Source organism: Xyrauchen texanus, chromosome 20, assembly GCF_025860055.1.
Source record: "Xyrauchen texanus isolate HMW12.3.18 chromosome 20, RBS_HiC_50CHRs, whole genome shotgun sequence".
Lineage (NCBI taxonomy): Eukaryota > Metazoa > Chordata > Actinopteri > Cypriniformes > Catostomidae > Xyrauchen > Xyrauchen texanus.
The window spans coordinates 17829384-17851822 of NC_068295.1; the positions used below are offsets into that span (position 1 = coordinate 17829384).

General features: G+C 37.7%; 1 protein-coding gene across 2 annotated transcripts in view; it reads right to left on the reverse strand.

Annotated features, from left to right (window-relative positions):
• Positions 1 to 581: 581 nt before the first annotated feature.
• The window catches only part of myofl (myoferlin like), a 46899-nt gene continuing 25041 nt past the window's right edge, over positions 582 to 22439 (reverse strand). For both annotated transcript variants that reach the window (XM_052150889.1, XM_052150887.1), the window contains exons 23-53: positions 21752 to 21944; positions 21484 to 21639; positions 20973 to 21104; positions 20679 to 20842; positions 17671 to 17785; positions 17190 to 17292; positions 16486 to 16622; positions 15973 to 16137; positions 15565 to 15655; positions 11231 to 11308; positions 10952 to 11133; positions 10566 to 10724; positions 10227 to 10328; positions 9991 to 10152; positions 9499 to 9664; positions 9312 to 9385; positions 9038 to 9136; positions 8801 to 8929; positions 7234 to 7389; positions 7006 to 7097; positions 6720 to 6890; positions 6080 to 6228; positions 5255 to 5394; positions 5059 to 5147; positions 4879 to 4974; positions 2712 to 2853; positions 2518 to 2617; positions 2192 to 2370; positions 1995 to 2104; positions 1754 to 1901; positions 582 to 1637 (exon numbers count right to left, since the gene is read on the reverse strand). In XM_052150889.1, the coding sequence (XP_052006849.1) occupies positions 1602 to 1637; positions 1754 to 1901; positions 1995 to 2104; positions 2192 to 2370; positions 2518 to 2617; positions 2712 to 2853; positions 4879 to 4974; positions 5059 to 5147; positions 5255 to 5394; positions 6080 to 6228; positions 6720 to 6890; positions 7006 to 7097; positions 7234 to 7389; positions 8801 to 8929; positions 9038 to 9136; positions 9312 to 9385; positions 9499 to 9664; positions 9991 to 10152; positions 10227 to 10328; positions 10566 to 10724; positions 10952 to 11133; positions 11231 to 11308; positions 15565 to 15655; positions 15973 to 16137; positions 16486 to 16622; positions 17190 to 17292; positions 17671 to 17785; positions 20679 to 20842; positions 20973 to 21104; positions 21484 to 21639; positions 21752 to 21944 (4015 nt within the window). In that variant the 3' untranslated portion in view covers positions 582 to 1601. The remainder of the gene's footprint in view (positions 1638 to 1753; positions 1902 to 1994; positions 2105 to 2191; positions 2371 to 2517; positions 2618 to 2711; positions 2854 to 4878; positions 4975 to 5058; positions 5148 to 5254; positions 5395 to 6079; positions 6229 to 6719; positions 6891 to 7005; positions 7098 to 7233; positions 7390 to 8800; positions 8930 to 9037; positions 9137 to 9311; positions 9386 to 9498; positions 9665 to 9990; positions 10153 to 10226; positions 10329 to 10565; positions 10725 to 10951; positions 11134 to 11230; positions 11309 to 15564; positions 15656 to 15972; positions 16138 to 16485; positions 16623 to 17189; positions 17293 to 17670; positions 17786 to 20678; positions 20843 to 20972; positions 21105 to 21483; positions 21640 to 21751; positions 21945 to 22439) is intronic.

Consider the following 22439-nt stretch of genomic DNA (forward strand, 5'->3'; position numbering starts at 1 on the left):
ATTTAAACATCTTTGCAGCTCAAATAATAAATGAGTTTTAACAGAAGAATGAATAGTTTCTGTCTTTAAACCCTCCAAAAATTGTCCCCATTCACTTCCATTGTAAGTTTCTCACTGTAACCTTTTTTTTCTTTCTTTTTTTTTAAGAAAAGGAGTGATGAGTCAAAATAGTTTTTTGTGGTTATCAACATTATACCACAAATGCCGTCGAGTTAGCTTAACTAGTATTGAATCTGGAATATCCCTTTAATTAATTTATCACTTACTAAGGGGATCACCCTTTTCTCCACCATCAGAATTGTTCTGATATAATTCTTTCATGAAATGAGGCATGATAAGCATGTGGAAACCTGTTTTATTGTTATAGTTCATATTTATTATATTTTACTTGGTGCAGTGTTTTATTCATTATTAGTAATCAATTTACATTATCAATAAAGTAACTACATTGACTAACATCATTATTATAATTATTAATATTATCTAACTGAATGTATTTCACTAATGTGATCTACAGGGGCAGCTGATGTTACAAGATACAAGAAAATACAAGAAATACATGAAATACAAGAAAATGTTTTAATGAATAATGAACAACAAATGAGTAGATACATCAGAATTCACTTTGAAAATGGAGAGAAATGTTGTAAATGGTTAGTTCTGCTTCTTATAATCTTATAATTCTACAATAGTACAATATTACAATGGTAAACTGTACAAATACATTTCTATTCATTAACATTGCTTAGCATTAAATATCATGAACTAACAAAGAACAGTAATTGTTTTACAGCATTTTTGATCTTCATTAATGTTAATTAATAAATATAATATTGTTCATTGTTTGTTCATATTGCATTAACTTTATGTCCTTTTTTCTTTAAATCTCTACTTTTCACATTCTGAAAGTGAATGTGGAGATTTATAGTAAAAAAGGATTTAAATATTGATCATATTGCTTCTGAAGATATGGATTTAATCACTGGAGTCTTATAGGTTACTTTTATGCTGCCTTTATGTGCTTTTTGGAACTTCAAAGCTCTGGCCACCATTCACTTGAATTGAAAGGACATACAGAGCTGAGATATTCTTCTAAAAATATTTATTTGTGTTCAGTAGAAAAAATAAAGTCATACACATCTGGGCTGGCATAAAAGTGGGAAATTATAAGAAAATGTAAATTTTTAGGTGAACAATCCCTTTAACCAAAATTTGTAAAAATCTGTAGAAGTAATGTTAATTGTTAGGTCATGTTAACTAGTGATTTATCTGATGTTAACAAATACAATCTTATTGTAAAATGTTACCATTGCAATAATGTTTTTTTTTTACATTAATCAACTTTTTGCATATTTTAAAAAAAAAACAACAGATGGCTATCAAAAATCAATCCAATATAGTGCAACTTCTAGCAGTGCTGTAAACCGTTAACCCAGCTTAGTCCACAGAGGAGAAAGAAAATAGCACTTAAGAGTTTTTGCACTCAATCCTTTGGAGAAAAAAAAAGAAAAAAAAAAGAGTAAATACATAAATGCAATTTCTACAAGTTAACTATTTACTGTGTCACAGGGCAGGTTCGGTTGACTGCTTTTGAAATTCAACTAAAATGGCTTCACAATTTTCATGGAAATGTAGTTCTGAAAGAATAAAATGAAAAAGTTTAGGCAAAGCACACAATGAAGTGATTCTTGCAGGTATTTTGAGAAGCGAATTTGAATGAATTTACTTGTAATAATACTTGGAAAAGACTTACAGGGAAGGAATACAGGAGTATTCCGAGAAACAGGATCACCAGTATGAGAATAATGAGTCCAATGAAGAGCCATTTGTATCTGCGCCATATGATGAACTTCATAGTCTTACATGGATTTGTGAACCAAAGGAAGGATGTATCTGGGCGGCTGTTGGAACACATTTAAATTATTGTCACATCTTCAAATCAAGCAAGATACTGAATTATCAAACAAATGATATTCAAAAAACATGATATATACTTTGGAGGATCTAGTTTGGGGTTCATGTTGGGTTCATCTCTTCCTTTCCCAGCTGGCCTCTCATCAGCCTCCTTCTCTGCAATCACTTCCAGAGTCATCTCCACTTTACCCTAACACAAAGTGAAGGGTCTTTAGCAACATTAACTTACTTAGTTATGCATCTTATTTTTTTCCATATGCTTGAAATCTATACTCACAGCCAGGATTTTTTTGCCATCTTCCTCCATGGCGCATGGCCACCAGCCTCTCACTGACTTCTGGGCGAAGAGTGATGTATGAGGAAGGCTCTTGCCAGTTTGTGTTAGCATGCTTAAAGAACACTTTTCGGGGGTCTTTGCAGGCGGGATAAGGTGAAGCAGATCCAACTCCACTGTGCCTGTTTGAGAAAGCTGTGCCATTAGATATTTGATTGAGCACTTGATTTCCAAAGACAAAAATGTGTATGCTACGAAAGTATATTCTTTCTAGAAGGGAATCATAAAGTCTGGTGGCTTTATATATTGGTTTGAACCAAAACTTTCACCTAAGTAGTCATCCAAGGAGAATTTGTCATTGTCCCAGATCTGAATGATCAGTTTGGGAGGGATCCTGAACTCCGTTTTGTCGAGACTCCAGAAGTGTTCCTTTTAATCAATACAAATAAGGTTAATTATCATTATTAATAAATGTAATTTGATATAAAAACTATTTGTTTCAACACTTTTATAAAGCACTTACCTTTCTAGACACAAGGCACAACTGTTCTGCTGGTAAGTATTCAAAGTCAAAGACATATCTCCAGTTGAAATTTCCATCTCCATCTAGAGACCTGTAATGGACATCAGTTTTCTGCTTGTCCTCCTCCATACCTGGCATCCATCTATAAATACAAATAACAACAGTAACTCAGTACAATTATGTTTTATAGATTAACATATGTTAACGTGAACTAACAATTAACTATACTTTTACAAAATGTATTCATCTTTGCAAATAAATGTTTAACATTAAAAGCGTATTGAAAAATGTTTTATTGTTCATTGTTAGTTCATGATACCTAATGCATTAACTAATGTTAACATATAGAACCTTACTGTAAAGTGTTATCATAAAACTAGATACAATGTATTAGTGATTATATAGTGGATCAATTAAATTATAACATGTACAGCCATATTCATATGCAGTGTGTTAAAGGATTAGTTCACCCACAAATTAAAACTCAGTCATTGTTTACTCAACCCTGTGTTGTTATAACCCCATAAGTCTTTTTTTTAACACAAAAGGAGAGATTGTGAAAAAATATTGTGCTCAGTGATGTCAAACAATGACAGTGGTGGTGACAACCACTTCAAGCTTCAAAAGAATGCAAAAGTACAATTCAGAAGTCTAATCAATTATTCTGCGAGACTCGTGATTGTTATGAAAGCAAACAATAAGGTTTGGTGAGAAACAAAATTAAATTGATTGTATTATTATGTGAAAATGTTCACTGACAGTTGATCTCCTGTGCTTGTTCATGATAGGGAACGAGAGCAACAGTTCACGCAGCCTCCATGCGACTTTGGGGTGTTTGAGCGAAAACTTGTTTTGTTTATCTAAAAACAAGTCTGCAACAGAGGAAAAAGAACACAACACAGCGGCATACAAAACAGAGAACAGAACTTACTAAACATGTCTGAAGAGTTTGTAGTTGAAGAATTTATGCATTTATATGCCCAGCCTTATTTTTTACAGAGTACTCAGAAATCATACAGAAACATAGGAGGCTATGGCAAACAACACCTGATAAAAGGTATATTTACTATGGTAATAAGAGTTTTTGTCCTAACAAGCAGTGATGAGCAACGATACATTATATCGGTCACTTGTTTTCTATTTTCAACTTTACATGGGTAAAGCAGGCACTGGTCCAAAAGCATAAAAAAAAATAAGGCTGGGCATAGAAATGCATGAATTCTTCAACTACAGACTCTTCAGACATGTTTAGCAAGATCAATTCTTGTTGTGTATGCAGCTGTGTTGTATTCTGTTGTGTCAATCACTGTGGAAGACCTGTTTTAGATAAACAAAAAGAGTTTTCACTTGAATGCGCCGATGTCGTGAGGGGGCTACGTGAACTGTTGCTCTCGTGCTGTTACAATGAGGGAGGTGACAGGAGCAGGATCTAAATGCAGCTAAAAGTATTTAATCAAATAAACAAAGTACAGAATAACGGGATAAACACAGGAACAAAGAAAACATCCACAATTGGAAAAACTCAGGAACAAAGGAAACATAAACAATGGGCAATACACAGGAAACATCTATGATGGGCTAATACATGGGAGGTCAAACACATACAAATAACAAAGAGTGAGCAAACAACAGGGCTTTAAATACACAAAGACCAATAAGGTGAATGAGACACAGGTGAGAATCAATCAAGGACAACTGGCAGTGATGAGGGCAGGGAATTATGGGAAATGTAGTCCGGGAGGAACAGATGACAGAGGCAAAACACAGGGCAGACAACAGTGAATCGTGACATGTGCCCTATCACGAACGTGCACAGGAGATCAATGGTCAGTGAACATTTTCACTAAATAATACATTCGATTTTAGTTTGTTTCTCACCAAATCTTATAGTATGCTTTCATAACAATCATGAGTCTCATAGAATATTTTATTAGACTTCTGCATTCTTTGAAGCTTGAAGTGGTAGTCATCTTAAACTGTCATTTTATGACATCACTGAGCACAAAATGTTTTCACAATTCCTCTCTTTGTGTAAGCAACAGACAGAAAGTCATACATGGTTATAACAAGTGTTATAACCATGAATGACTTTCTGTCTGTTAACAATGACTGAATTTGTATTTTTTTTGGTGAACTATCCCTTTAATATTATCAACAGAGCAATTACCCTTTCACATAGATGTCACTCATGTTTTCTCCCGTGATGCTGGTTTCATCCAGGATGACTTCAGTTGTATTCCAAATGATGGCTCGTAGTAAATATCTTCAGTGTAAAGAGACACATTAGTACAACAATCACACACAGTTATTTCACAAATGTTACAGTGTGAGGAAATGCAGACAGTACTTTTTAGGTTTGCGAGGAGTGATGTCACACATAGGTCCTGGAATACCAATGTTTTTGGGGAATATTTCAACCCACATTTGAATTTTCCCCTGCAAAGATAATACAGACATGAGTCATACAAACCGTCCTTCTGTGATAAAAAAATTTGCTATAGAATATATATGACAACAGCTGGAATTACAGTATAGGGACTGACCTGAGAGAGAGTGGGCTGGTAAGTGCTGTACAGGGTTCTAGTCTCAACATGCTCCGGTACAAGGCCTTGCTTCCTCAACACATGCAGGCAGATTCGCTCCTTAGCTGGGCCCAGATGTGGGTGGATGCTTTTGTTGGCCTCTATGAGCAAAATCATATCAATAAAAGAAAATTTCCTGTGTTTTTACCACACATACATTGTATTACCATGATAAAAATGCTTATAGAGCAAAGTAAAATTGCTGCAAGTTCGGCACAACAGAAAAAATGCAATAACTTAGGGTTTCCAAACCAATGAATATCCTTGACTTTCATGATTACTGGATATTGATTTAAAATAAATAATTTAATAGACTTTGTACTTAGAGCAATTTCTAGCCCCTGAAATATTTCAGAGCTGACCATACAGTAACTAGAAAAAACCCATATTCACTATAGAACTTTCCATGCATTTCCTATTTAAGATTTTAAGATTTATTTCTTAAATGTTTTTAATAAAAAATAAGAATAATAAGAATAACAACATTATATATAACATCTATCTATCTATCTATCTATCTATCTATATATATATATATATATATATATATATATATATATAGTATATAGATATTTCATATAGTCCTGGTGAATATACATCTACATTTTATCCCCTAAGGATTTGCCTTCAGGAGTAATTCCTAACGTAAATGGATGTCACTGTTGTAGTAACAGCAAATTGTACCTTGTTTTAGTACCAGAAAGATACCAAGTTTATATTCAGTTCATATTTAGATCTGCATCATGTTGAGGTCCAGATAAAATCTAATGGTTTAATGGAGCATACCCAGTTCATCTAGCCTGTACTCTCGTCCTCCAAAAGACAGAAAACTGCCATCATCTGCGATTTGAGGAGCGGGGATTCCTCTCAACCTGGCAAGATTCTGTAGGATCTGAGATGGTTTGAACTGGTCCCTCCACTGGTTCACACCAGATCTGTTCCATACACATTAACACACACACACACACACACACACACACACACACACACACACACACACACACACACACACACACACACACACACACACACACACACATGTTGTGTTTCCATGTTTTATGGGGACATTCCATAGACATAATGGTTTTTATACTGTACATACTTTATATTCTATCCCCTAAACCTAACCCTACCCCTAAACCTAACCCTCACAGAAAACATTCTGCATTTTTACATTTTCAAAAAACATAATTTAGTTTATTATTTATAAGCTGTTTTCCTCATGGGGACCGACAAAATGTCCCCACAAGGTCAAAAATTTCGGGTTTTACTATCCTTATGGGGACATTTGGTCCCCACAAAGTGATAAATACACGCACACACACACACACACACACACACATAAATATGTTGAGTAATAGTTTATATGTCTCATAAGATTCAACTGCAATGAAAAATTAACCACTAGTATAAGATAAAAACTTACACACAGTAAGATTTAGGGATGCCACAATGTGAGCCAAACCGAGAGAGAAGTCGATTCTCAAGGTCTATCACTGTTTCTCCAACCTTCTCATCAGAACTGAGCAGGTCAAAATCATAGACGGAAATCTTCAAGTCCTTGTCTTGTGGAATGTAGCAGCTCATTTCAAACAATCTATGAACATACAGTACATCATGATAAAATAGTTATAAGTCTCACTGGCAAAATTTGAAATGCACAATTATCTGTAAGTGAATGTATCAAATTTCACATATCTTCATAATCTTACCTTCCAAAATCTGGATTTAAGGTGTTTGGTTTGTAGTGATCTCTGTCATCAGTAATTTTCTTCCCCAGAGAAATCCTTATGTAAGGGTCACACTTAAAAAAAGAAAGAAAAAGGGAAAGTTGGTACATGTGAACTCAAAAACACTTACTGTAGATATGTGATATTTTGTGAGCTATGTAAAAATCTCTTATTGTTTTACTTCTGAAATAGCTTCAGTAGACTGCTCACCATGCCATTGTTGTCTTTGGGCTGCAGGTCAAGACAGCGTATAATGTAGATTCTGACCAGGCACTCCTGAGGACCACTCTCAGGCAATACCCTAAACTGTCGAGGTGGGTCTGAGACATTGGGGTCATCCGATAAGGGATACACACGAAATGACCCCTGTGAACACATTATACCACATTAGTAAAGACTAATTGCTTCAATCTTTCAACTGAGTAGGAAGGGGGAACTATGCCTTTAATTATTGGCTTGGTTAGCTACATGACCACCAGATGGCAGTCTGATATCATTTATACTTTTATGTTGCTACATTTTCCCACCTTACCACTGTTTAATGTAGTCACATGCAGTTGGAAACTTGCAATTTAGCAATTTTAGCTTTCAAAATGTTTACATTATTAAAAGATACAGTAATCCAGTAGGGGAACAGTTCCTTCCAAACAACCTTCTGATTAGGTGACTTACACAAGGTCACAATAGTGATAGGGCAGGTTTGTTATAGCAGTAACACTACAGTTGTGTTAGCAGCCCAGAGCCTTAAAGGGATAGTTCACCCAAGAATGAAAATTCTCTCATCATTTACTTACTTTCATGTCATCCCAGATGTGTGTGACTTTCTTTCTTCTGCTGAACACAAAGACATTTAGAAGAATATGTCAGCTCTATAGGTCCATACAATGTGAGTGAATGGAGACCAAAAATGAAAACGGCAGCATTAAAGTAATTAATACGACTCCAGTGGTTTAATATATGTCTTCTGATGCAATGCAATAACTTAGGGTGAGAAACAGATCAATATTTCTATCCTTCTTTACAACAAATTCAGTATGTGAAAGTGGAATGTTTTACTATTAATCTCTACTTTACCTTTCACATTCTGAACGTGAAAGTGGAGATTTATAGTAAAAGAGGACTGAAATGTTTATCTGTTTCTCAACTACAATTATTACATCACTTCTGAAGACATGGATTAAACCACTGGAGTTATATGGATTACTTTTATGCTGCCTTTATGTGATTTTTGGTCACCATTCACTCGCATTGTATGGACCTATGTAGCTGAAATATTCTTCCAAAACTCTTCAGCAAAAGAAAGAAAGTCATACATATCTGGGATGGCATGAGGGTGAGTAAATGATGAGAGCATTTTCATTTTGGGGTGATCTGTCTCTATAAAGGGAGAGGTCAACCAACATTTTTAATTCTATCAGCAAACCCATACAACTGTCTTTCTTCACTGGAAAACATAAGGAAATGTTTGGCAGAGTGTTTTTGCCTCCATCACCATTCACTTTCATTGTATGGAAAAAACATGCACTGAAAGTGTATGGTGACTGAACCTATTTTGCCTGACATCTCCTTTTGTACCATGGAAGGAAGGAAGTCATATGGCTTTGGAATTTCATAAAGCTGAGTAAATGATGACAGAATTGTCATATTTGGGTGCACCTTTGCTTTAATGACGAGGAAACCACCACCACATGTAAAAAGTCTCTCAATTCACAAGAAAATGAAGCTCTGTGAATAGTTGTGGCTTTGTACAGTAAATGACCACATGGCCCCGACTTGCCTTGAATTCTCCCACCACAGATGGGTCATCCTCCTCATCCTCAGTCTTGCCCCTCTGCAGTTTGAATGTATTGCAGAAGTCTGTTAGACCTCTGAATTCTGGAACAGCCTCAAGCTCAGTGTCATAGACCTGAAACAGACACAAGCTTTCAACAACTTCGTATAACAATGGCTGTCCTATAACCAGGATGTATTCCAACATCTAAACAGGATGGTAAAAGCAAGCAAGTAAACTCACTGTTAAAGTGTCATAACCCTTTTGTAGATAAGGTCCACACTTTTCATGCTCATTAATGGAAGCATAGAATTTACTCCACCAGTCCACGGTGTCCTCTTCCTACAACAGATTGTAGTGTAATAAAACTAAATTTTGCTTACAATGCTGTACCAATCTGTCTGCAGATAGAAAAATCTATTTAAAATTTTCAAAAAGAAGTGTGAAAACATTGACGTTTTACAAAGAAAATGTCAGTGTAATTATTCTGAAGACCAAAAAAATTATCTCTCTGTACCTGTCTAGCAATGCTGGGCATTCTGTCTCCCATATCGATGACTATGTCTCTAGGAGCTGATGCCATCATGGCCACTGAGACAAAAATTATATACCAGATACATTTTACTGTGCATCAACAGCCAAATAATTTAGATTTATGTTCTTGACAGACTATTTCTTAAACAAAAGGTGAAATGTAATTTTACCCCTGGCAGACATGGCCACCTCTGTGGTGCCTATGTAAGGATCACATCTGAACTCCTCAAGGGTGTTTATAGTACACTGTCCAACAACTGGTTTTCGACCAAAGGGCCTGTGGTCAATGACTTTGAGCACAATGGGTGGAGTATACATCTCATCTTTAGGGAGAAGCTGAAAAGAGAGACATTTTAAAGATTTTGTTTGTCAAAAACAAAGCTCAATTGACTAACTCAACATGCTTACAGAATGTGTTTTTATAATGCCTAATTTTGTGCATTATGACTGAATCAAAAACATACATCCTGAAGCAATGATGATTTATAGAGTCCAGGGACACATGCCCTTTGAAGATAACTAGATTTGTAAATAAAAATAAAATAAAAAGTTTTTGCCTGCCCATGGCAAAAACTATCTACATTTGTTGTTATTTGCAAGTTATTTCAGCTGTACTACTTCATCTTTTTGCAGCTGTTTCTATAGGTTAGCAAGAACTGTACCACTTTGAGAAACAGGACAGATCCCGGGAAGTTGGGATTTTTCTTGATGTTCTTGATGATGGCAGTTTGAACAGCCTGTCCTCCACATTCAACTATAAGACTAGGGGAAGACACTGCAGCCAACTGATATGCCTTCATGTTCCTTAAACCCCAAGCCAGGATCTGTCAAAACACAGAGTGAGACACTTGCAGTAATTCTATTTGGTTTAGTATGACCACTAGGGTAAATGTATTACCTCAATTGCAGTGAGCTGCACCACAGGCCTGATCCCCTGAGGAACCATGTACAGATTTGCTCTTCTCCGAGGTGGGACTAGAGGCAGGTTAACTTCATTTGCCTGAGGTTAACAGTGAACAACATAGTGGGTACGACAATCTGAATGGTACTGTGGTTAACATGATACCTCTAATAGCAACAGTTAGTCACTAGTTAAAGCGTCTACTTGTATCTTTCAAATGATAAGAACGAGTCATTGTGTGACCACATAGATGACAGCAGATACATATATACATAAAAAGTACATTAATACATAAAATATTTTGATCTAATATTTCAAAACATTTTAATAACAAACCTTATCTTTAAGCAAGAGTTCTGCTGCTATCAGCATTTCTCCAGCATTTCTTCCCTTCATGGTGATGGGGAACCACAGGAGTTTAGGGGTTAATGCGATCGCAGGATTCAGCTTAACCAATGTAGGACATATGCATCTGCCCATAGCCTCGTCCTTCCCCTGCAATACACCCATAGATCAAGAACACAACATAAAACCAGCCATTCACGTTCATCCAAAATCTACAGGAAATCTAGGATGTATGTATTGTCCTCCTTCATGGTGCTTCTGTTCTTGAAATAATAATCTATAGCCTATATGATACAAATCTGCTTATTACGTTTCAAAATACAGAAACTTCTAACCAGAATCTAAGGTTTTTTATGAGTTAGGATAGAGATTCGTACCACTTGGTCACTATCATAAACTTCCAGGACGACACTGGGTGGGTTATGAGCAATTGTCTGAGGTTCCCCATAGATTTCAATGTCATCAAAAATGAGGGTCTGGTCCCATGTGGGGTTGAGGTTGGACTTGATGACCTCTGTGGTCTTGCTGACATGCATGAAGGACACATGAACATAGGGATCTGTAAAAAATACAATGCAAATGATCAATCAAGCATAAGCCATTATGGACAAATTACATAACCTCTTAATTTCAATGATTTTAATCAGATTCCTTACCAGAAAAGCTGTCTTTGTCCATAGGAAGAAGATTCTTGGCTTGATAGACATAAACTCTGAGATGGTAGATGAATGACTCTGTTGAAGCACATGATGATTTGGGTAAAACATCAACAGTTTGTATTCTATCACAGAGTAATATGTCTCTCTATGTGTCTTGTAAGCAACTGGTACAGTATAGTAATGTGTCTTATGTGTATAGTCTTGTATATAAAGTGATGTAGAATATATATAGCCATGTATATATACTGTATATACAGTATACACAATATATATATATATATAGTATGTTCAGTATATACACACATTTATATATATATAAATGTGTGTGTGTGTGTACAATGATGTTAAAAAGAATTTGCCTCCTTCCAGATTTTTTTATTTTTTATACTAAATTGTTTTAGATCTTCAAACGAGATATAACATAAAACAAAGGCAAAACAAATGATAGTTTTCAACAGCAAGCAAATGATTCCGTTAACTGGAGATCAGTCTTTCACAACACTGTGGTGGAATTTCGGCCCATTCAAGCAGAATTCATGTTTCCCTCAATTACATTTACATTTACATTTATTCATTTGGCAGACGCTTTTATCCAAAGCGACTTACAAAAGAGGAAAAACATCAGCGAATCATCTTAGGGAGACAGTGGTACGAAAAGTGCCATATTACAAAGTTGCACTATCATCAGAATAGTATACAACACAGATTTAAGTGCAACAAGAACTGGTTTTTTTTTGTGACCGGTTAAGTGCTTTTGGAAAAGATGTGTTTTTAGCCATTTTTTGAAGACAGAGAGTGAGTTAGCTTCCCGGATTGAGTTGGGAAGGTCATTCCACCACCATGGTATGATGAAACTGAAAGTCCGGGAAAGTGTTTTGGTGCCTCTTTGTTTTGGTACGACAAGGCGATGTTCCTTAGCCAACCGCAGGCTTCTGGTGGGAACGTAGCTCTGCATAAATGTTTTTAGGTATGCTGGAGCAGACCCAGTGACTGTTTTGTATGCCAGCATCAGGGCCTTGAATTTAGTACGTGCATGAACCGGCAGCCAGTGGAGAGAGACAAAGAGTGGTGTAACATGTGCTCTCTTAGGTTCATTAAAGACCAGACGTGCTGCTGCATTCTGGATCATTTGGAGAGGCCTAATAGCACATGCAGGAAGGCCTGCAATGAGAGCATTACAGTAGTCCAGTCTAGTTATGACAAGTGACTGAACGAGCAGTTGTATGGCATGTACAGAGAGGAAGGGTCTTATCTTCCTGATATTGTAGAGTGTAAATCTACATGATCTTGCAGTCTTTGAAATGTGGTCTGTGAAATTTAGCTCATCATCAATGGTTACCTCTAGATTTCTGACCGTTTTGGAAGGTGAAACTGTAGTTGGACCCAGCTGCACGGTGATGTTGTGTTCAACAGCAGGGTTGGCTGGAAAGACAAGGAGTTCGGTCTTGGCTGGGTTGAGTTGAAGGTGGTGTTCCTTCATCCAGGCCCAAGAGGCCCTCCTCATCAGTCGCCGCTCCTTCATGTGCCCTGCTGCACCACATACACCACACCCCCAGCCAGCCGGAGGTGACGAGTCTCGAGCACAGCCCAAGAGGCCCTCCTCATCAGTCGCCGGCCCACCTTATGCCGGGCACGCAGAGCAAGGTAAGTGCTTTGAGGGCTCCCTCAGCGCAGCTGTGAGGCCCCACCCCCAGGTACACAATGATGCAGTAGACGGTACGTTTTTAGGGAAGCATGACTTGATCATCAGGTTCCTGGGAGGCACGAGGAGGTTGAATCCTCCTAGTCCATACCTCTTCCCTCACTCCTTGGTCCTCTGGGCCTTTGTAGAGCCCCGTTTGAGCCCAAGAGTCAGTCGAATTAAAGGCTGTCTCATTAAAGACCGCCCTCTTGACCACACTCACTTCCATTAAGAGGGTCGGAGACCTGCAAGCGTTCTCTGTCAGCAAAACATGCCTAGATTTTGGTCCGGAAGTCTCTCACATGATCCTGAGACCCCGACCGAGCTATCTGCCCAAGTTTCCCACATTCCTTTTAGTTGGAACATGGTGAGCCTGCAAGTGAAGCTGCCCGGGAGGAGGCAGACCTAGCCTTATTGTTGCTGTGTCCGGTGCATGCTTTGCGCATCTATTTGGATTGCACGCAGAGCTCTAGATGCTCTGAGCAGCTCTTTGCCTGCTTTGGCGGAGAGCGGAAAGGGAACGCTGTCCCCAGACAGAGGCTTGCCCAATGGGTCATGAATGCTTTCGTGCTGGTTTACCATGCCAGGCCGTGCCCAACCCTTCATATAATACAAGCACACTCTACAAGCAGTCTGGCATCCTTGTGGGCCCTGGCCAATGGGTCCTCTCTAGCAGACATCTGCAGAGCAGCGGGCTGGGCAACACCCAATACCTTCGTGAGATTTTACAATCTCCGGGTTGAGCCGGTTTTGTCCCATGTTCTTTCAGGTACGGACAGGTAAGTTTCGTAATGCGGTGCAGCTGGCCGGGTATACCGCTTGCATATAGTGCCTTTCCCCTCCAGGAGGTGAAGCTGTGTGCTCTTCTCTCCCAAGCGAGTACACAAACCGTGAAATCTGGATGTCCTTCCTCCCTAACCCTCTGGCTCGCAAATTCAGTGGAGGAATTCAGTAGTCAGACCCAGTACATGTGCTAACGTGCCCTGTACTGGGGTAAGTGCTCCACAGGTGTCAGTTACCCCGGTAACCTCCTGTGATGTATCTTCCACGGCATGGTCTCCCTTTGGTAGACCAGCGTCTCCCTTGGGCAAAGCACTCTCTGCCCCGGTTGCTGTGTTTTTAGAGCTCCTCCCCTTCGAAGGACAGGAACTATTGCCGCACCCCTTCCATGTGCATATTTATTTTTTTGCCACATGTTTACCCCCCACTTCTGGGGTAGGGTATGGTCTCCGTGGGCCTTTTCCCCCTGAAAGAAAAGGAAAGGAAAAGAACACCTTCCCCGGCACATTTAATGAGTCGAATCTAATACTCTGTGGAGAGCAAAAACTTGGAGAGAAAAGGCCTGGCATGGCCTGCTCCCATACTAGATACAATTTTCATTGGCCTTTTCTCAAAGATTTGAAGGTGTTTTGAAGCTCCCAAGAGCGACCCCTAGTGTTACTACATCATCACAATGTCTCGTTCCCTCCATCATGGAACAGAGGATTTAGGGATTTATAAAATAAGGGGGGAAATACTTTTTCACATAGGCCCATTGTATTTGTATTGGATACCATTTTTGATTTAATAAATAACTTTATCATTTAAAAACTGTATTTTGTGTTTACTCAGATTGCCTTTGCTTTATTTTAGATTTTGTTTGGATTTTTTAACTATTTAGTATGAGATACATTATATACAAAAACAGAAGAAATTAGGATGGGAGCAAAAAAATTTCACAGCACTGTATATATATATATATATATATATATATATATATATATATATATATATATATATATATATATATATATATATATATATATATATAACAATATAACTAAATATATAACAAAATAAGGACTTCATTTCATTCCAATAAAGCATTATTTGAAACAGTTCTAAAAGTGGACCAACTCCTAACTGTTTATCACAGTGTAACATAAAAAACTATTTGAAATACCTATTAAAATAGTGGTAGCATGTTACAATAAGGTTCCAATCATTAACATTAGTTAACTTCCTTAGTTAACATGAACTAATAATGAACAATACTTTTTATAGCACTTATTAATCTTGGATAATGTTAATTTCAAAATACACACACACAAAAAAACATGAACTAACATTAAACAATTGTATTCCTATAAATGAACATTAACAAAGATTATTAAATACTGTTAAATAATATTGTTCATTGGTGTACAATTTATGGGGGGTGTCCAACCCAATGCTGTGAAGGGGTGATTTGCCTCCAATACATTCGGTTTATCAGAGCGTCAAGCGACCCCAGCAGAAATTAAATATTGTGTCTCACTAGACACAGTCAGTGGCTGACAACATTTGTGATTTCGGTCTGTAGGTCTGTTACCCGCACACAACTTTCATATATGGAGTCGGTGAAGATGTTAAAGGCGTCCATAAATATTATAAGTTGTTTTTTTCAGGGTGAAAAAAGCAGACAGTCATTTCAGATGAGCAGGTAAGAACTGTAATTTTCAGAAAGGGTTAACATTTTTCTGAAACTCATTTAATGTGTGTTGTTGTTATTCTTTGTTTTATCTCATGTCCAGATTGTCAAAAAGGAAGAGGAGGGATGTGTAAGTCTCTGAGATAATCAGTAAAAGGAATCTAGTCCTTTAATCAGCAGGAATGAATAAACATGACTCACTGTCAAATCTGCAAAACACAGTGGGTGTGTTGGCACCAAAGAGTTTAGTTGATGTGTCCTTTTTGCTGCCTTTCTCATCTTCATCTATTACCTAAAAGCAAAAAACAATATGTGAGGAAGTGCCAGCTTTTCAATAAATTCAATTTCCTTTAAACATTTGTTCCAGATTAATTGAGTGTGGCCATGTTTAATGTAGTTTAGGACCCAAACTACCACAAACCAAAGGAATGCTCCAAAGACTAGAACTAATCATATTAATCTTGTTGTGTGTCATAGACAAATACATGAACAATAAATCCAAGACTGTCTCCTAATCAAGTAAAGGCACTGGCCAAAGATAAACATATTTCAAAAATCGAATTAGCCTTTTCTGCTCTGACAATTATTGAAGGGAATTAATGGCCTAACCAAAGCCCCCTCCAGGTTAAAGATAGCCGATGCGCCCACAGTGCCTGCTGGTGCCATTTTCCTCCTCCAGCGTCTGCGGCGAAATGTGTCTGACGAGCGCTCCTTCCTGTGGAACTTCCAACCGATCAGTGATGAGTATTCCCAGCCATCACCCAAGTCTTTCCTCTGTTGGGAAAATGTTTTGCCAAATTGTACCTTAGTCAGAAATTTTGTAAATCATACAGCTATGCATATTATAAACAATATTTGACCAATGATTTGCAGTACTTTCAAACCACAAATTAACTTTTCAAAAAACTGTGATGACAAGCGATAAAACCTCTTCTATTTTAATCTAATATTTTGTCCTAACCTTCCGTGACTATAACAGGAGACTTGTGGCAGAACGTTTTGTCAAGACTCAAGTCTTGGTTTAATTTTTTGCAGAGTTGCCCTAGGTGAAATCTAAATGGTCCAAAATCCTGCGGCACATGTACATTAAAGTGTGAGTTGTCGTTAAGCATTTCCCCTCACCTCTAAAGTGGGAGAGTCTGCTGTCTTCCTACGGGGTCGGACTAGTCTTTTCCTGCGATGGATGTGGTACATTTTTTCTGTTGCGCCCCAGGACCTGGGCTTATCGTCAGGGGGTATAGTGACACCATATTCCCAACCTGGTATTCAACAAAAACAGTGGAAAAACAAAGACATTGGAGTGGTGAAATCAGCTCCCACATTTAAGACATCATTAACCACATTTGCATAATCATGATAATATGTGAACTACAATTGTGTATGTGCATATTAGTACATCTGACACCTAACAGTGTAGATGCAACATCACGTAAAAACAGACGTCCTCAGTTACTAATGCCATTGTAGGAATAATTATTTGTAGATAGCGGTGATTAATTTATTTCAGAAGTGAAAGCAATTACAATGGATTATTGCGATAAAGCTAGTGATATTCAGTCTGGTGAATGTGAAACCATCACCAAACTGTATGTAGAATAAAGAAGCCATTTTCTCTAAGACTGATATGACCAGTCTTCATCTCATGTTGAGTGTAAATCATTTTTAAACACAATTTTTAAAATACAATTCCACTATTACTATTTCTTTCAGTTTAAAAATGTAGCAATTAGTAAAGAAAATCTCTGAGTGCACCTTTAAACACCCACCACATCAGATTAGCCAAACCACTATTCTATGAGTGTGGTGCAATGGTTTTGATCCCTGACCTTTCTCATCCACTGCCCTGTTGCTGTCAAAATTCCATTCGTCTTCCCAAATCCAGCCTTGGGGACACTCCACTTCATCAGGGCTTTGGGCCTTCTCTCCATTCTGCACAGAACAAATCCCATCACTCAAGACTCTGCCAACAACTGTACGCTACCTGAATGGTCCAGGCATTGATTGAAGAGCATGCTTACAATATGCTTTTAAACAACATCTTTCAACATCATGAGTAAAAAGCAATATAGTGACAGTCGTGTATGGAGTGAAAATGTGCTTAGAGACATCTCGCCACGTGACCAGTGGAAAGATCTGTTACTTCAAATTTCCATACTAAATTTACTAAAACTCAAACGTGAATTCCTGTTGAGTGTATGAATTCCCAGTCTACAAGGAAATTGGTTTATTTAAATAAAAGCTTTCATTTGTAATTTGACATTGAACTTTATTCCTCGCTGTGCCAGCATGCAGTGCTCTTTCTCTCACCACATCAGTGTAAGGTTCGGCTGCAGGCTTCCAATCTCCACCAGGGAAACGAGTTTCGTTTTGATAGACCTCATCAGTGAATTCTGAGTGCCCTGCATCAGCCTCTGTAAGTAGACTGAGACAAATGCATAACAGTATGTTTTTTTCTTCTGCTGAACACAACCAAAGATTTTTAGAAGAATATTTCAGCTCTGTAGGTCCATACAATGCAAGTCAAGTCAAGTCAAGTCAAGTGGTTTTTATTGTCGTTTCAACCATATACAGTTAGTACAGTACACAGCAAAACGAGACAACGTTCCTCCAGGACCATGGTGCTACATAAAAACAACAAAGGACCAACACAGGACCACATGAGACAACACAACGAAATAAAATACCTATATAAAAAAAACCTACATATACCTATATAAAGTGCACGTGCAAACATGTGCAAAAAGTACAGGACAGTACAACAAATTTCTGACAATGAACAGGACAATAGACAGTGCAGCGCCGACCAGTACTCAGTAGTGCAAAAAGATGACAGTTTCTAAAAATGTAAACATAACATACTATGAGATAATGTTCTATGCACATAGCAGTTATTGAGGTAGCAGACAGTTATAAAGTGACAGTTATTAAAGTGCAACTCAGGACACGTGTGTGTCAAACCAGTCTCTGAGTATTGAGGAGTCTGATGGCTTGGGGGAAGAAGCTGTTACACAGTCTGGCCGTGAGGGCCCGAATGCTTCGGTACCTCTTGCCAGACGGGAGGAGGGTAAAGAGTTTGTGTGAGGGGTGTGTGGGGTCGTGAAGTGAAAGGGTACCAAAATTATGAAGCTCCATAAAAAGGCAGCATAAAAGTAATCCATAAGAATCCAGTGATTAAATCCATGTCTTCAGAAAAGATGTGATAGTTGTCGGTGAGAAACAGATCAATATTGACCTTTTTTACTATAAATTCTCCTCCCTGGCCAGTAGGTGGCAATATGCACGAAGAATGCAAATCGTCAAAAACAAAAGAAGAATGTGAAAGTGAAAGTGGAGATTGATATTAAAAATTATTTAAATATTGATCTGTTTCACAATCACAATTCATATTGCTTCTGAAGATATGGATTTAATCACTGGTGAGTCTTATGGATTACTTTTATGCTGCCTTTATGTGCATTTTGGAGCTTTTATAATTTTGGTACCCATTCACTTGTATTTTATGGACCTACAGAGCTGAAATATTCTTCTAAAACACTTTGTTTTGATCTGCAGAAGAAAGAAAGCCATACACATCTGGCATGGAATGAGGGTGAGAAAATTATAAGAGAATTTTCATTTTTGGGTGATCTATTTCTTTAAAGCAATGGTCAAATATATAATGAATATAGATATTAACTGAAAGGTTCTCAGGACAAGGATATGTTTCACAGATGTCAGGTTGGGGCAATTGTGTCCCATAGTGTCCTGCTATTGTATATAATTAACTGTATAATTTTTCCTGGGCAGCAAAGGTGGAAATGTTCAACAGCTTTTTTTTTTTTAACCAAGACAATTGACCTTCAAAAATAAACTTATCCAGAGAAATACTGCCAAAAACCAACCTAGCCCCTATCTCTCACTTCTATCTTTTGTTGTATTTGTAAGCACAAGCATACCTAAAACACTCACATACACTTAAACATACACTAAGCATACAGACAAGGCCATAACACAGTTCAGGGCAGGGAGTGGGGTCAGTGTGGGAAGCTCTGAAGAGTGAAAAATTACCCAACTGTATAAAACACAGAGCAGAGAGAGCCAGGCAGAGAGAGTATATTTATGCTAGAGCAGGAACAACTATGGCTCTATGCCAACTACCCCAGTTTCCTCTGATTGTGTTCAACAAGGAGGTATAGACTCTTACTAATTGTACTTATACGACCAAGTCACTCTCTCACGCAGACTTTTTGGCTCATTTCTCTGGCTTAAAGACCCTATGAAATCCAAATGTGAGAATGTCTGCTTTTATTCTATTAGCTTAGTCTATTACCTTTGAAAGAATCTATTTGGTAGTGCACTCCTACAGATTGACTAAACTACCTTTTAGCAGATATACACATTTAAAATATATATTTATTTTCTTCAGAGAAACAGGACCACAAATATTGATGACTCAGTCTGCACTACACTGACATTTTTCCAATCAAATGCTGTCTAGAATGAGGATATCCCTCCCCCTAATACCACCTGCAACCAACTAGCAAGTAGCAAATTATGGTTCATGACACTGATGTAACTAAAGCACTATTGGCTATTTTTTTTTAATGTGATGAACCCTTCAAAATGTCCTGCTTAAAGGGATAGTTCTCCCAAACATTTTAATTATCTTGTCATTTACTCAAACTCATGCCATCCCAGATGTGTATGACTTTCTTTCTTCTGTTGAACACAAACATTTATTTTTAGAACAATATCTCAGCTCTGTCATTGAATGGTGGCCAGACCTCTGAAACTCCAAAAATCACATAAAGGCAGCATAAAAGTAATCTATACAACTCCAGTGGTTTAATATGTCTTCTGAAGTGATACAGTTGCTTTGGGTGAAAAACAGATCAATATTCATATAATTCTTTACTATAAATCTCCACTTTCACTTTCAGAATATGAAAGGAGAATATGAGACCTACAGAGCTGATATATTCTTCTAAAAATCAATGTTTGTGTGCAGCAGAAGAAAGTAAGTCATATACATCTGGGATGGCATGAGCATGAGTAAATTAATGGAAATGAGAATTGTCATCAAACTTCCTAGTTCACTAAGTTCCTCAATAGTCAACACAGGCCAGAAAACTGAGCTTATCAAGCCATTTCCTTTTTTTAATGATGGATTAAAAGGGGTTGGCAAAGTTGATGAATTAAAAAAAAAAAAAAAAAGCAATACGCAATAATCACAATAATAATCATAACAACAACAACAAAAATATTCATCTTCATTCAGATACTTGTCATTCATACAGTACAGTATGTATACATTTTGTCAGTTATCATAAGCTTACCAGCGCTCTGGGTCAATGAACCAATCTCCTTCCCATTCCCAGCCCCGAGGCGGCATGAAACGTTCCTGCTTCAGTTTTATCTTCCCCGTCACATCTGAAAACTTGTGGCGGACGACTAGACCTGTGGTTCCCCACTTCCCAAAAACCTGAGCCTGGTTTTCATACTAACAAAAGATAACACAGAGAGGCATAGTGTTTCTAAGGGAAGTCCCACACAACAGGCTACAACATAAACATAACAACTGCTATATTACAACGGTTTTGCTTCAGTGTCCAATTAAAAGCAAAACTTACCATCTCTGCATATACACTGAATATTCCCTCTGCAAAGCTGTTGAACATCTTCTCATGTGCAGAAAGACCCAGCCACATGTTCACACGCAGCTGCACAGGGATCTTGAGACCATTGTTTTTGTCCATTGGGTACTGGAAACAATACACAAGTGCCCTTTTTATTTGTTTTTGCATTATTTTCTTGATTTTCTATTTTTGGGGGCCTTTTTATAGTACAGTGATGACAAGAAATGATGGGGGAACGGGAGTGGGAAAAGTTGTGAGCTGAACTTGCATCACCTGCGTGCGCGCTAACAACTGACAAAGTCTTGATTTAATTCAAATGAAAAAAGATACATTTTTCCTCAAGTGAGCATGTTCATAATCAGGCTTCAACTTTTTTTGTGTGTACAATAACAACTGTAAGACAACAGATGGGAAAACAAGTGTTCCTAGAGTGCTGCTATTTAGTATAATGCTTGACAACAATATATGGCAACAATATAACTTTCATTTCAATGTTCCTCTCTACCTTCATGAAGATGGTTTGTGTCCTGCCGCAGTACTTGCCGATGGCCTGCTCACTGTGGGTGGATAATAGCACCTGATTGGCTGGTATACGTGCATAGGCCACACGTTTCTCTCCTCTCAGCATCCAAATGATGACATCAGGCATGCTGTTCTGAGGCTGAGTTGTGAATTTGAATAAAAATCTTATGTTATGTACATTCGACTATAAAATCCATGAGTCCAAACATTGAAAAGGACTAGTTTAGTGTCTAATAAGACAGGATTTAAACCTCTTCTGTGATCTGTTGAAGTCGTTCCAGCCAGTCCTCTATATCAGCCATAGTGGCTTTGACATCAACTGCCTCGTCCCTCATGCGAATGGCTGCCTCTTTGACACTTGCCATGGTGTTGTCACGCAAATTCTTGATCTGGATATCAAGCTCTGTCAGGTTTGGCTTACTCTCCAGATTTGGCACCTTGTAACTAATAGCAATGGTATCCAAGTTAATGGCATGTCTGACATGGCAGGCAAATCAAGTAGCAATTGAGAGCTACACAATCAAAATAAAATTTAAGTCGCAATATGTCCTAGGTGATTATTAAACTGAAAAAGACCACCTTATGGGCTGTTCACACCAGATGCATTTTTGCACCCATCTGCCCTGTTTTATAATCAGTTTATTTGATTTTATTAAGTGAAAACACTCTAGATGGACGTGACTTTATCTCACTGTTTTTCCAGTGTCATGCGCAGGAGCGCTGTGTTTTGAAAACGCATCTCAAGACACCTGCATTGTGTCTAGCTTTTTGCTAGTATTGATGACAGAAATGTATAATAATAAATTGGCAATATTCAATATAATTGTAAAAATTTTGCATAAAATTTTAATCATATTTTTAGGTTTTCAAAGGTTTTCGAAATACTGTTTGAATGAAAAGTGGATTCAGACCCTATCATGTCAAAAAAAGAGTCCACTT